The sequence below is a fragment of the Narcine bancroftii genome, chromosome 1, assembly GCF_036971445.1.
Source record: "Narcine bancroftii isolate sNarBan1 chromosome 1, sNarBan1.hap1, whole genome shotgun sequence".
Classification (NCBI taxonomy): domain Eukaryota; kingdom Metazoa; phylum Chordata; class Chondrichthyes; order Torpediniformes; family Narcinidae; genus Narcine; species Narcine bancroftii.
In genome coordinates this window covers 389,219,735-389,236,019 of record NC_091469.1, presented here as the reverse complement: position 1 = coordinate 389,236,019, position 16,285 = coordinate 389,219,735, and the positions used below count along the sequence as shown (strand labels likewise).

The following is a 16,285-nucleotide window of genomic DNA, read 5'->3' as shown; positions in this document are numbered from 1 at the left end:
CTATATAGGACATAGAACACTACAGGACAGAAAACAGGCCCTTTAAAAAAGTACTAAACCCTCCCTACCCCATAACCCTCTTTTTCTTCCAAGCATGTGCCTGACTAAGAGTCTCTTAAATACCTCTTAAGTTTCAGCCTGGCAAGGCATTTCAGTACCCACAACTCTCTGCTGGGGGAAAAAACCTACTCCTGATGTCTCCCCTAAACTTCCCTGCCTTCACTTTGTACATATGTCCTCTGGTGTTTGCTATTCCTGCCATGGGAGAAAGGTGCTGGCTATCCACCCTATTTATGACTCTCATAATCTTGTAAACCTCTGTTAATTCTCCTCTCATACTTAGGCTCCAAAGGGAAAAGTCCTAGCTCTGCTAACCTAGCCGCATAAGACTTATTTTCCAAACCAGACAATGTCTTAGTAAATCTTCTCTGCACCCTCTCCATACTTTCTCAACTTTCTATAATGAAGTGACCAGAACAATACTCTTAAGTGTTGTCTCACCAGTTATTTGTAGTGTTGCAACATGACTTCTCAACTCTTCAAGATTCACTTTATTGTCAAAGTAATAAAACAGTGATCTATCCCCTTTTGAAATTCCCTTTTGCCTGCTGCAAGATAGTCAGATTCACCACTGGCAGAAATTGCCTAGGCACCTCTTACATTTCTTACAGTCAGACTTACAGACAGAGAAAGAGAAGCAAAAGAGAGTTTCCCCCTGGAGTCACTGAGTGACTGTAGATCCACCTCCAGCAATTCTGCAGCCACCCAGAGTCCAGTCCAAAGCATTGGCAACCTGAGCGCCAGATCTGAACATCCAACACAATCAGAGACTCTTCGGTGCCCTCAGCACCTCCTCACCTCCCGGTTCTGATAGTTGGTACCCTTCTGGCCAGTTTGAGCCAGTCAGCAGCCTGGCGTGAGACTTCCGACAGCAGTCTCCAGCATCCCGCAGCTTCCGTGGGTTCCTTGCCTCGTCACCAGCAGCTCACTGCAGAGCCCTCCACAGGTCCATTTCTATGGTCACAGTCCCGTGGAACTCTTGAACTCAATCCCCCTATTATTGAAGCCATCGCATAGGCTTCTTAACTTTGAGGGATGTATGGATTTGGATCCCCAAGGGCCCTCTGTACCTCCACACTCTTAAGTTACCACCATTGACCTTGTACTCAGCATTCTGAGTTTGTCCTTCCAAAATGCATCACCTCACACTTTTCGGAATTGAACTCCATCCACCACTTTTCTGCCCCACTCTGCATCCTGCATATATCCTTTTGTAACCTATGATAAATAACCTTCAGCAACATCCTCGACTCCTCCAACCTTTGTATTGTCTGCAAACATATTGACCCATCCTTCTGCCTCTTCATCTAGGTCATTTATAAAGATCACGGAACTTCTCCAGGCTTCTTTCTACATGCAAGCCAGTTTTTTATCCACGCAATCAAGGTTCCATGGGGGACTTTGTCAAATGCCTTATCCATATAGATCACATCTACTGCCCTACCATAGTCAATTTCTTTTGTTACCTCCTCAAAACACTCAATCGGCTCATGAGGCACAACATTCCCTTCACAAAGCTATGCTTACTACCCTTGAGTAGACTGTACTTCTGCAAAGATCATAGATCTTATCCTTAAGAATCCTCTCCAAAAGTTTGGACACCACTTATTGGTCTATAATTCCCAGGATTCTATCTATTACCTTTTTTAAACAAGGGAATCACATTTGTCTTTCTCCAATTCTCCAGCACCTCCCCTGTGGCCAGAGGACTCAAAGAATAAAGCATATGCCCCAGCTATCTCTTTCCACAGCAACGTGGGATATATACATTTGGCCCCAGGGACTCATCAACCTTAATGTTTTTCAGAAGAACCAACATTTCCTCTTCCTTAATTTTAACATTGTCCAGCACACAAGGCTGTTTTATTTCACTCACCCTTCCTCCAGATAAGTCTCTGGAGAAAAGTTCAGGGAGAGGTCAGGGGTAAGTATTTTTTAACATGAAGAGTACTGTGTTCTTGGAATGCATTGACAGGTGTGTTGGTGGAGGCTGGTACAATAGGAATATTTAAAAGACTCTTAGTCAGGCACATTCTCCTCATTCCTTGAAGAAGGGCTCAGGCCTGAAACAACAGCAATGTTTTTTTGGACACTGAAAAGACCAGCTGAGATCCTCCAACATTTCTGTGTTTTTACTACAATCACAGTGTCTGCAGACTTTCATGTTTCACTGTCCTGTTTCTAATGTATGCTTCCTTCTTCCTCTTGACCAGCTACCACACTTGTGCAAACCAGGGTCCCCTTTTTCTATCACTTTTCCCTGTCTCAGTGGGACAAACCTATCCTGAACCAAGCATAAGTGGTTCCTAAACTTCCTCCATATTAGTTCCATACGTTCAGCTTTGAACATCTGTTACCAATTTACTCTCACTAGTTCCTGCCTTAGCCCTTTGTAATGAACCCTTCTCCAATTAAACACACTCCCATTTTGTCTGCTTTTATCTTTATCTATAGCTATGCTGAAGCTCATCGTCCCCCTGGAGTAACCTGGGGTACATCTCATCCAGTCCCAGGGAATTATGTCTTGGAGAAGAAATTTACGTGTACCTCATTTTTAAATGACAGGTTCTTGATTTGTAGCTATTTACCCTTGTATGTGGCTCTCCCATTTTCGGAAGCTACCAGTTGTTCCCCTTATGTATTGGCAATACTTTAAACTACACTTTTCAAATGTCTCTTTTGAGATATTGCAGCCATATATGTTATGTAATCTGAAGAGCCTGTCCATTGTAGGGTCTATGCAAAATGGAATGTGGAAATCTATCATCCCAATGTTAGCACAAGGCTTTCGCAAAGATTAAATGGACAAAGGATTCATAATTAGGCTTTCATTCCCTTAAAGAAACAAAATTTGCTGGAGGAACTCAGCAGGTCAGAGAGCATCAGTGGGTAGAAACGATAATAAAGATTAGAAGAGAATGTGATAGGTGTAGTTTTTCTTTATTCTCTCATTTAGAACACCAAGGAGTGATTTAAAAAAATAGTTAAAGGATTTCTAAGGGCAAATGGAGTGGGGGGGGGGGAAACTACTTTTCGAGTGGACTTGTCCAGAATTGGTATATAAAATTATGAGAAGCATAGATTGGATAGATAGACACAGTCTGTCTCTTATGGGAGTTATGTTGAAAATAAGAGGGTATAGGTTTAAAGTAAAAGGGGTAGATTTTTAGGTATTGACATCTTGAATGAGATGCTGGATTAGGTGGTGGACGGACAAATCAAAAGATTTAATAGGTACTTGGATGAACAAGCCATAGAGGAATATGAAATTAATGCAGGCAAACAGTATTTATCTAGATAGGCAAGGTGGTTGGCATAGAGCCCAGTTTCTATGCTGTACATCTCAGAATCTAAATAGAAATAATCTTTAAAATGCCATAAAATGTGAACTAAGAGCCAATTTGTGGAATTGTTTATTTACAAAGGGTATTCAAAACCTGAAATACTCCTCACAGGTGTCAAAGTTAGGTTAATTGGTTGAATCAAATCTGATACAGGTGAGGATTACAAAGAAAAGCTAGATAAATAGAATTGAGGAATTGATTTCTCCTGCTTCTATACTAATGTTTTTTTTTAAATTTTGATTGATTTCCTTTGTGCAAAAGCAAAGTTTATGTTTACATTGGCCATTCATCATCAAAGTTAAATTTCAAGAGCAAATAGAATGCAGCTTGAAATTATACCTGAACCATGAAGCTTGCAAACACTGCTAAGCATGTGACACTGTCACTTGAAATTAGTCACTTTAAAATGTATCACACTTTGTTAAACAAAAATAATTGGGTGCAAGTTTAATGAGTGATACCCATTGTGTTTCATTGCCAGGTGGGATGTAAGATGTACAACATTTAAGCTTCTAATGTGGCAAATGGTACTATCTAAGGAGGTTTATTTTTTATAATTGTGAAGCAACTTCAATTTAGCAGTCTAACTGGTTTTGATCTTTTCCTCTTTTCTCAGTTGATAATGTTCTTCAATTACATGTTGATACTGTAACTTATATGCAGCTTTTGGTGGTTTGTAATTTGGCTAATAAGAAAAATTGCCTGGGTTGTTAATTATTGCCAGGATGGTGTGATGTTTATTCATTTAATTTTTTTTTAATGCTGATACAATAAGAGCACTGTGCCCATATCAGTAGTGCAGTAAACATGATTTGCAAAATGATGAATTACTGATCTCAGTAAAGGATATTTGGAAGGGAGTGAGCCATGTAATTCTCAACAAAATAAAACAGGAATGTTTGGTTAAGGTTGATCTTGTTCTCAACCAATATGATTTTGGAAACTTGAATATAATTGAGGAAAAATATAGCAACTACTGTATTTAATGAGACAATATTAGAAGGAAACCAGTAATGTACATAAAATGAATAATTTCATGTGCAGGGGTTGCCTGGAATTGGAAAATTCTGTGCTTTTGCCATTAAATTTTGGGCTACCCAGTTAGAGTAGCCTATGTGTTTCTCAAGTTTAGGTTTGGCCTCATCGTGATAATGGGTAGAAACGGAAAGAGAAATTGGCGGGCAACCATGAATTCTATCTGGCATGTGAAGAGAGAACAGTGGTGCTCAACAAAGTTGTCAAATCTGCTTTTGATGTCACCAACATAGAGACCATATTTAGATCACCAAATACAGTATATCATTTTGGAGGAGGCAAACATATTACCTGGAACTCAGGTCAGTTCCACTCCCCATTTCCACACAGACCTGTCTGTCCTCTGTCTCATTCATTGCTGGGATGAGGCCAAATGTAAACTTAAGAAACAAAGGGCGGCGTGGCTGATGTAGTGGTTAGCGCACCACTGTTCCAGCACCAGCAATTGGGATCGTAGTTCGAACGTAAGGAAATTGTACGTTCTCCCTGTGTCTCTGTGGGTTTTCCCCGAGTCTTCCAGTTTCCTCCCACCATCCAAAAATGTACAAGGATGTTGGTCGATAGGGTGGCACGAGCTTGTGTGCTGAAAGACCCTGTTACGGTGCTGTATGTCTAAATTTAAATTTTAAAATATTCTGTCTGGAGAGCAGAAAACCCAATGGCATAAACATTGAGTTTTCCAATTTCTTGTACTGCACCATCCTATTCAGTCCACTCTTTCCATCTGTCATTATTCCCATTTTCATAGCCAATTCCAATGCTTACATTTCACTTACCTACCATTCATTTCAATGATACTCCTTCCCTACCTGTCTCCCCACTCCACCTTTACCATCTTTATTTGTCCAATGCCCTATTACCTCTTGATCCCTCTGCTCCATTTTATGCTTACTATCTTCCCTTCCTACCTTAGTCTTGAGAAAGGATCCTACCATGAAACGTTGATTATCTGTTTCTCTTCATAGATGTTGACTGATATGTTGAGTTCCTCCAGCTTCTCATTGTTAGCTGATCTTGTATCTCTCAAGCTGGCCAATTTCACACTAACAGAAAGTGCTCTTTTGGATCTCAAGTGACCTGAGTTCAGTCTTGACTTCCAGTGCACAGTGTGGAGTTTGTACATTCTCCCTGGGTCTGTATTTTCCTCAAATGATCCAATTTCCCCTCACATTCAAAGGAAGTGCAAGTTGGTAGGTTCATTGACCAGTTTGAGTTGCCCTGAGTGTACAGTTCAATGGTAAAATTGGGGAAGAGTTTGGAGGAATAGAATTGCCCTGAGAGCTGCCATGGCTTTATAGGCCAAAATGGTCTCTTTCTATGTTATTTGGACATATGGTTGTGTGAGATCCTTTTTAATAAAATTGGATGTTTGTGAGTGAAGATCTTAACTCCTGATTATAAGAAAAATTTCAGTTTTTCCAGAACAACAATTTGGAACCTGGAAAATCATATGAATTTGAGTTGATTAGCATTGATTATGTAAAAAATATATTGTTTTAAATTTTGATGACATAAACTCATTATGAAAATATTAGCAACAGTGCCAAAAGTACTCTCAGTAGGGATTTAGTTAATAAAGTTTTGAAGTATGCAGCAGGCCTAACAGCAACTGAGATTAATATCTAATTTGATTTTTTTTCTAATTCAGATATTCAACTTTTGCACCAATAATCAGGCAGCCTTTTAAAATTCTACAATGATTGAAACTTTATTTTCTTTTTAATTAATAATAGAAAAACATATTTCTGAAGAAATCTGCGGAAGATAGATAATAAACTACCATAAAACAAACTTTGTCATTGTGCCAATCATTCAACACAGGCATTATGAATTCATGATCCATAGCGAGATGCTGTGGGAGTTGAATTCAGCAAATCTGATTGTCTCCACCTTTGGAACCCACTCTGGTTGTCATTGATAACAATATAAGATCAAAATTATTCAGTGCAAAACAGTCATTCTAAAGAACATTACAGATTCTCATTGATGAATGTCCAAGGACAGCCTTGAGATAGATAAATAATCAGCCATACCATATTCAAGAAAACATTAAGGAGCAAAATTCTTGTAAGACTCCCAGTATGGCAGAAGGTTTTCTCACCATTTAGTATCTTCATTCTAAACAGCATTCCTTGCCAAAAAAAATCATCCAAGTACTGTTGTTTGATAAGCTGCAAGAAAATGTACTCTCCAGTGCTACTTAAAATCCCTGCTACAGTTGCTCCAAATAGCTTTATGCCATTACATCCCATATGGAGTCTATACGAGCTTCCGTTTTAGTAAAATGGGATTATCCCTGTAAGGGATAGAATAAACAAGAGGGACTAAATGGTCACAGTTAACATTTCACATAATCACAACACAAGTCATGGCCCAGCGATAATTAAATACATTGGAAGAACTGAGGAAAGGTTTGTCACAGTTTCTTCCAGATTTCGATATATTTGCAAAGATGTGATTTTACAAAGGGAAAACCATTCTGACTGCTGAAGAGAAAGCAGGTTGGCCATTTTTTGTGGAATTCAGAGCAAAGCATGCTCTGTGAATGACTGGGCCTTCTCAGTGCCAGGGGGTCTTTTTAGGAAGCAAAGTTCTTCATTTTGATTGGGATTAACAGTGGAGGTAACTTGGAGAGACAGCGTCATTTTAAGTATGACTAGTAATGAAGTTACTTGGGGAGACCGGTGCCATGGTCTTGGAAGCTTCTTGAAGGCCGCCCAGTTCAAATCTTGACTACGAAAGGACCAGGAGTGTCATGACCACAGCTCGTGTGGATGGACATTTCTTCAAAGGCAATGCAAGAACACACACAAACTGACATAGCACACGTGCAGACAAACAATATATATGCAGGACAAGTATTTATAATAAATAAATATTGTTTTGTGTACATGAGAGTCTCAGGGGGTTAGTGTGAACAGTTCACTGCTCTTGGGAAGAAGCTGTTTCTCAGCCTGGTGGTGCTGGCTCCGATGCTCCTGTATCTCTTCTTAACGGGAGCAGCTGAAAGTTGCAGGGTGGAAGGAATCCTTAATTATTTTGCGCACCCCCTCAGACAACGATCTTGGTAGATCATGTTGATGGGGGGAAAGGAGACTCCATTGATCCTCTCTGCTACTCTTATGGTCCTGCAGATTGACCTCTTACCTATTTCTCTGCAGCAACTGGCCAGGATGCTCTTGAGAGAGCTCCTATAGAAGCTTGAAAAGATGGTGGCCAGTACCTTTCCCACTTCCTTCTTCTCAGGAAGTGCAGTCGCTGTTGTGCATTTCTGACAAGTGAGGAGATGTTGATTGGTCACTAGTTAAATGAATTCCAAGGAACTTGGTGCTCTCCACTCTCTCTACTATAGAGTTATTGATGTGTAGTGGAAGGTGGTCGATCCTGGACCTCCTGAAGTCCATGATCATCTCCTTTGTCTTTTCCACATTGAGATTTGTAATTCTCGCACATTTCACGAGATTTTCCACCTCTTCTCTGCAGTGTGATTCATCGTTGTTGCTGATGAGACCAACTACCGTTGTGTCATCTGCAAACTTGATGACACTGTTGGAGCTGGATCTGGTGATTGCAGTCTTGGGTAGTAGCATGAACAGGAGTGGGCTGAACAGTGAGGTGCTCGATAATCTGCTACCAACCCAGACAGACTGTGGTCTTTTTGTTAGGAAGTCCAGGATTCAGTTACAGAGAGGGATGTTGAGTCCCAACGAGGACAGCCTCTCCATCAGCCTCTGGGAATGATCGTATTAAAAGTCTAGCTGAAGTTGATGAACAACAGCCTGGCATATGAGTTCTCCAGAAGGACTAGGACAGAGTGAAGCGACAAGGCTATAACATCATCTATAGAACGGTTTCTTCTGTAGACAAATTGAAATGGATCCAGCACCCCTGGGAGGTGTGCTTTGATGTGTTTCATCACCAGACATTCAAAACATTTCATAATGGTGGAGGTCAGTGTCACAGTGCGGTAGTCATTGAAGCCTGTTTTTGTTGCCCTCTTGGGTACCGGGATGATGGTGGCTGACTTAAACCCTGTGGGAATGATGGTCTGCTGCAGTAAGCTGTTGAAGATGTCTACGGAGACCTCTGTTAATTGGTCTGCACAGTCCTTTAGTACCCGACCAGGTATGTTGTATGGTCCCGCCACCTTGTGTGGCTTCATCCTTGATAGGACTTTCCTCACCTTGGCCGAGGCTATGTAGGGGGCCCGTTCGTTAGGAGGACACAGAGCTTTCTTTGGCTGCATTATATGGGAGATGCGCAACTGTTGTGTTGAAGATATTGACAACCATTCTCTGCTTCCTTCATTCCCATCATCCAAATTGTAGATTTATGATCATTTACACTTCATTTAATTTTAATTTTTAAGTTAGAGTTATAGCACAGTAATAGGCACTTCTGGCCCATGAGTCTGTGCCATCCAAATACACCGTTGAAACCAAATAACCTACTATATCTCAATTTTGATACCTACACGTGTATATCTGCATGGAAGAGGGTTTAGAGTTAATTTTTAGATCAAAGTTAAATTCTAACATTTCTGGTTGGATGAGAAATTAAGTTTCCAATCTACTCTCTCCAGGTTCGTGTCGGAGAAGTGGGTGGAAATACACTTGGGTTCTACGGCTGCCAATTTAGTCCCAATGGATCAATGATATTAGCTCATGCATTCCATGGAGCTCTTCATCTCTGGCGTAAAAACAAGCCCAATATGGTAAATCATCTTGGAGCTACCTTCCAAAAATTGTGTGATTTCATATTAAATGCATTTTGTGTTCTTGATCTTTCAAGGTTAAAATTTTCTGAATTGTTGTTGCCCCTTTGGGATGTGCACATAACTTTTGTTTAATCAAGGTTTAAGCACAACATTGAGCCTTCTGAACTTGGGTAAATTGGCTTACTTCGGTTCCATATGATTTATGGTACGAGTAAAGTAGTGTGGAATTCATCTAGGAATCATCTAAAATCACATGTGAACTGGGGAAGTAATAAGAGCCATCGTAGGCCATAATCTGACTTGATCCTGCTCTACCATTTAGTAATATAAATGGGATTACCATTTATATAAACAAAATAGAGAGAGTACAGAGAAGGTTCACGAGAATGTTGACAGGATTTCAAGGTTTGAGTTACAGGGAAAGGTTGTGCAGACTAGGGCTTTTTTCTCTGGAGCGTAGAAGATCGAGGGGAGACTTGATAGAGGTGTTTAAGATTTTAAAAGGGACAGACAGAGTAAATGTGGATAGGCTTTTTCAATTAAGAGTGGGGGAGATTCAAACTAGAGGGCATGGTTTAAGATTGAAGGGGGAAAATTATAAGGGGTACATGAGGGGAAATTTCTTTATGCAAAGGGTGGTGGGGATGTGGAATGAGCTTCCGGCAGACGTAGGCGGGATCATTGGTTACATTTAAGGATAGACTGGATAGTTACATGGAGAGGAGAGGACTGGAGGGGTATGGACCGGGTGCTGGTCAGTAGGAGTAGGAGGGTGGGGATTTGTTATGGCATGGACTAGTAGGGCCGAACTGGCCTGTTCTATGCTGTAAGTGGTTATATGGTTATAAGATCCTGGCTGGTCTTGTATTTGAGTTTTCCTCAAACTTGAAACTTCCCTTTAATCTCATTTGTTAAGTGCATTTAGGAGTATATTTTGAATCAGTACTTAGATATTTGTTTACTCTTGATAGCATTTCTGATTTCAATAATAATTTCAAATGTTGCCCTTCACAAATGGGTATGGATTTGAAACGACTTTCATTGGTCTGCATGACAGTTATTTAAAATATACTGTGTAATGCATTTTATTGTCTCTAACCTATTTCTTTCTATCCTTGGAAATTGTTTATTTTTCCAAGAACCCACAGTCTTATTATAATTGGCTTCCAAATATATTTTTGAGGATTTTACAGATTTACCAAATTATTATAACATAGAAATCATGATCCCAGATTTATGGATTGGAAGTATTTTTCAGGGGCTGAATATTCTGGGAACTTGCATCATTTTTGAACATTTTTCCTATTTATATGTTGCCTAGATTATCATCTGACGGGCATTAAGAGATTACTGCTCCATGGTGAGGATCAGATTTGTAATTGAGTGGGAGGGAACCAGGGCAGATTGTAGAGATAGTGGTGGCGTGATTGTGGAGGAAAGGGAAGGCAAGTTACTGAACACGGAGTATGGAAGAAGTTCTGAGTGTTCTAGGACCTGGGAAAGATTGGGGGATGGGAAGAGGGAAAAATCGGGTATCTGTTGCCTGAGGGTCCAGGGATCACTTCGAACTTGTCCAGTTCAAGAAATGCTCCTTTTAATTGCTGCATTTCCAGTGCCGCAGCTAAAATCTCAAGAGCAGAACCATATTCACTTGCTTTGATATAGACTCAACACTACAAAGTAGGTTATTCAGTTTCCTCTATACTCACCATTGTTAACTAAGAAGTAGTTTTGTTTGCAGTAGATTTGCAAATTGCATTCACCTCCCACTCTCTAAGCATATTTCCATCATGGAAGGATGATTATATTTGCTACAGGAGGGTAATCAGGTGGTCATGCGTGCAACCATTCCAATTGAAGAAAAAGGAAAATACTTTAGAATTGTATATACAAATAATATTAATTTTTTTTTTAATTTTGGTTTTGTTATCTGTTTATTACAGACACTGTAGCAACTGTGTCACAGTGCAAAATGAGTCGAAGTTCAGTAAAAGTCATTACTCAGTTAAATGCAGAATTAAAAAACCCCCGCACGTTCCAAATGATGTCATCGCATTGTGATGTCATGACGTCACTTGGAACCTCCCAAGCCGGTTCAATTAAGCCTCTGGTGAGCCGCTGCATGGCTCCTTCCCCAAGAACCTGTGATAGGAGGCTAAACCTCCATGCCTTCGCATTGGGTGGTCATGGCAAGGGCCGTTCAAGGTCAAGATGAGTGGGCTTTAGTCTGTCATTTGTAAATGTCTCTGGATGCCCCCCAATGCCCAGTACACAAGTTGTACAATTGTTTTGTAGCACTCTGAAGGGGCCCTGATATGGCCTCTGTAAGGGTGGACTTTATGTGGATCTCTTTGCACAAGCACAAACTCTCAGTCCCAGAGTTTCTTTGGATGAAGGGTGACGTGGTTGCATGCCTTGATGTGGGAACTGGGGCCAATTTTCCAAGCCGCTCCCGCATTCTGCCTAAAACTTCAGTCAGTGGCACCTCCTGTCTGTGTGCTGCAGACACAAACTCCTAGTTACAGTGAGCGGGCTCCATAAATCAGCTCAGCCGATGAGGAGTTGAGAACCTCCTTGGGTACTGTTCTTATTCCCAGGAGAATTCAGGGCAGCTCGTCCACCCAATCAGGTGCCTAGAGGCGAGCCATCAGTGCAGCCTTCATGTGCCTATGGAACCGCACCACCAGAGCATTCGACTACAGGTGGTAGGCTGTTGTGTGGTGGAGCTGCATTCCCAGCAGTCACGACAAAACGTCCCAGAGTGCAGAGGTAAACTGTGGGCCTCTGTTGAAGGTGCCATGTAAGTAGGCTGAACCGAGATACCCAGGCAGAATTAAAAGCTCTGGTGCATGAATCAGTTGATGAGTCCATCATAGAAACTGCCTCTGGCCACCTAGTGAATCTGTCGATGACCGTTAGCAAGTACCTAGATTCTCGTGACCCTGGAAGCGGGCCGACATTGTCAACATGCACGTGGTTGAATCTACGCTGCAGTGGCTGGAAAGGCTGAAGTGGTGCCTTCACGTGCCTTTGCACTTTTGCAGATTGACTGACCGTCCAAGTCTTTGCCCAGTACATGACCTGCTTTTTGAGTCCATACCATGCAAACTTGCTGGCTATCAGGTGGACCATTGATCTAATGGAGGAGTGGGACAGTCCGTGAATGGCATAAAAATACAACGTCTCCACACAGCAGGGATGATAGGGCGAGACTGACCTGTGGAAAGTCGCACCGGAGAGTGGTACCTTGTGGCCCAAAGACTACATCCTCGAGTTGCAGGCTCGTGACAGCAGTTCTATAAGCCTAGAGTTCATCATCCTGGCACTGAGCTTTGGTGCGTGCCATGTAGTCTACACTTAGAGTGAGGGCATCTACTGCTTGAACAGAGGTGCAGGACAGGGCATCAGCCACCACATAACTTTTACTGGAGTTGTGTTTAATCCTGGTTGAAAACATGGATACATAAGATAGGTGGTGTTACTGGCGGACTGACCAGGGATCCGATGCCTTTGCAAAGGCAAACGTTAGCGGTTTGTAGTCAGTAAAAAACAGTGAAATCCTGCCTTCCAAACAATAGTAGAAGTGTCTGACCGCTAGGTACAGCGCCAGCAGTTCCCTATCAAATGTTCTGTATTTCGTTTCCAGAGGGCAGAGGTGCCTAGTAAAAAAACACTAGAAGCTTCCATTGTCCATTGGTGTACTGTTCCAAGACCCTGCCTACTGCCGTGTCAGACGCATCTATCATCAAGGTGGTTGTTGCATCCATTTATGGATTGACCTGCAATGTTGCCTTCATTAGGATGTTATTGGTCTGCTGGAATGCTCCTGTCATCTCCTTTGTCTACTCAAGTTCTTTGGTATCGCTGGACATGAGGTTGAAGAAGGGTTTCATAATATGAGCTGCAGAAGGTAGAAAGTGGCAACAGAAATTGACTATCCCCACAAATTGATGGGAATTTGAGGATGGCTTCCATCTTGCTTGGCAATGGAATAACACCCCGACTGCTGATCTGATGTCCCAAGAATTCGATAGAGGACTGTCCAAATTTGCACTTGGCAGTATTCACAGTTAGCCCATACTCCTGTAGATGATAGCAGAGTAAACGCAGATGCTACAAATTCTCTTTGTGGGAGTGTCCAAGTATATGAAAAGCAAGTCAATGCCACGCCTCACTGCGTCCATTAGTCAGTGGAATGTTTGTGCTGCATTTCTGAGCCCAAAAGGCATTTTAAAAAACTCAGAGGCCAGTTATGATGGCTGTCTTGGGCACATCCTCTGGGTTTACAGGTAGTACCCACGCACGAAGTCAATTTTAGAAAATATCCTGGCCCCATGAAGATTAGCTGTAAAGGGTCTGCAGTGGTCACTTCATTGAGACACCTGTAATCCCCGCAAGATCTCCAGCCACCCGTGACTTTGGGCACCGTATGTAGTGGGGAAGCCCACAGGGCTGTCAGACCTGCGTATGATTCTAAGTTCCTCCATTTTGTGGAGCTCTTGTTTTGCAAACCGCAACTTGTTGGGTGGTAGGCATCGGGCTCAGGCATGTAGAGGAGGTCCTTGGATGAGGATGTCGTTTGTGATGCCATGTTTGGGTGTGGCAGTGGAGAATTGGGGAGTGATAATGTCCAGTAACTCCGCAAAAAGTTTGGCAGATTTGTTGTTTGAGTACTCAACGGCATCTAGCTGTGGGGCAGGTATTTTCGGTTTTCCAAAGTAGAGAGTTTGGAATGTTGTTGTGTTCACCAATTGCCATCCTTTTAATTCCACTGTCAGTGAGTGAGGTCTGAGGATGTTGGCACCCAGCAAAAGCCGGGACACAGCAGCAAGAATGAACTTCCTTGTGAACTTATTGTTGCCGAATTTCAGGGGTATAGTCCATTGCTATACACTCTGTTATTCACTGCATTGAGTGCTGGGCTCACGCTCCTGGTACGAGTGTCAAAGCCTGAAGGAGGAAGGACACTAACTTCCATACCCGTGTTGACTAGAAATTTGTGCTGGGCGAGTTCATCCCAGATGTAGAGTAGGCTGTTATGGTGGCCAGCCAATGTAGCCATTAACAACGACCAGAGCATTTTCTCAACCCCCAGCGTTGATGGTAAAAGCATCAGGTGGTTGTCATGGAGTCAGAAGGCTGCATGTTCAAATCATGTTGGGGTCACCAATGTAGCAACTGTGTCACAGTGCAAAGAAGAACAAGAAAATGATCAGGCGTAGTCAAGTTGAGGTTCAATAAAAGTAATTACTCAAACCCCGTGCGTTCCAAATGACATCATTGGATTGTGATATACAACACTACATTAAATTTAAATTTTACTACTAAAATATGAATGTGAAGCTTGTACTGTCTCCATTTTAAGGAAAGTTTTTTTTGCAGCATTATGTGCATAATTTGAATTGAACGAACATTTAAAGCAATGGTGATACTGTTATAATGTATAATACAATTCAATTTCATATCCCTTCAGGGAGACTGGAGCCCAGCAGTTGTGCTTTCTGGACATTTTGGCTCTGTCCAAGATTTGATCTGGGATCCTGAGGGAGATTTTATTTTAACTGTTGGTGCTGATCAGACGACTAGATTATTTGCTCCTTGGAGAAGGCCAGGATATGACCAGGTAATCATCAGAATTAAATGTGAATCTGATAGAAAGAGTGAGGAAAATTAAATCTGATTCTTACAGTTCTTCAGCGTCAAGCTATCCTTTTTAAATATGTGATAACTTGTCTTTTGAGCAGCTAATACAAAATTTTATTCATATCAAAACATACTAAAGAGAAAATGACCATTAATCTCTTGAATCTTTGTACAATGCCAGTCTTGTCTTAGATTCTTCATCAGGGAGATAATGGTTGGCTGTATTTTCTTTTTCTGAAGGGAAGGAAATCATAAGCTGGAAAATCACCTCCTTTCTGCTATGTATTGGTTAATAATCAGTACCAGAATTGACAGTCATAAAGTTAGATGATTTCTTCAGTCTATTGGCTTATAAAGTTATTTTTAAAGAATGAAAACAATTCCAAAGCTTTATTTTTAAAATCATATATACCTTTTTAAGTTTGTGCTTAGATATGGCTTATTGTTAGAAGCAACGTGTATTCACTTCAAATTTTTAACCTCAAATCTTTGTGTTTTCAGGACAGCAATTTACTTGCAATTTACCATTCTTGTTACAGATGTTCTCCCTCCAATCTGCCAAATCTTTAACAAGCTATGCTAATAAGCCAGCCTCATAAAATTAGTTCACACAGCATATTGCCATGTGGGTCATCTGCCGATTGATATTAAGACCTAAACCATGCCAATAGTGGAAAATCCAAAGTACTTACATTTAGTAACATGATGAAACAGATCTTGACAGTCTTAGTGCTTAGACCACTGCATATAACCTATATAACTGACCTGAATGCAGAAACTAAATGGAATGAAGCACGTAAGTCAACAGATGCTGTGATTGTAGTTAAAAACACATAAATGGTGGAGTATCTCAGCAAGTCTTGCAACATCCAGAGGAGGCAAAGATATATTATTGATGTTTCTGGCCTGTGCCCTTCTTCTGGAGTTTCTCCAGCATTTCTGTGTTTTTACAGAAAACTAAATACACACTTGATAAATTGGTGCTTTCTGCATAGTGAATGCAGATAAATTTTTTTAACATAATGTGAAGAGCAAAAGACAAATTCTAAATTTAGCCCTGATGCATAATGCACAGAAGTTGAAAACACAAGCTGTATAAATATATGATGAATGGAGCTGAACAGGCAAAGAAAATTCGGTAAAGGAAGTTAGATTAACAGTAATTGTGAGGTTACAGTGTGAGTGGGTTTCAGTATTATACAATATGTAGTAAAGCAGCTTTTCCTGCAAATCAAGACAATGGATCTCAAATCAAAAGAATACAGAATCAAATTAATGGCAAGGTTTCATTACTCTACCTTAAACATATGCTTTCACTGGAAAAGAACAAAAAAATCTTCCAATTGGGCTAGTCAAACACATAAAAAGTCCAATGTTTTTTTGAGACCCATCACATTTATGGATCGTAGACAAAGGATTCCTGATCCAAAAAGCCATTTGCTTCTCTTTCCACCAACACCGCCTGTCCTACTGAACACATACTGGT

The 16,285-nt window shown here is 41.0% G+C and overlaps 1 protein-coding gene across 1 annotated transcript in view; it reads left to right on the top strand.

The window, feature by feature from the left end:
- elp2 (elongator acetyltransferase complex subunit 2) overlaps positions 1-16,285 on the top strand; it is a 197,616-nt gene that overhangs the window by 97,365 nt on the left and 83,966 nt on the right. Inside the window, exons 11-12 of the mRNA XM_069913639.1 lie at positions 9,022-9,153; positions 14,630-14,779. Coding sequence (XP_069769740.1) covers positions 9,022-9,153; positions 14,630-14,779 — 282 coding nt within the window. The remainder of the gene's footprint in view (positions 1-9,021; positions 9,154-14,629; positions 14,780-16,285) is intronic.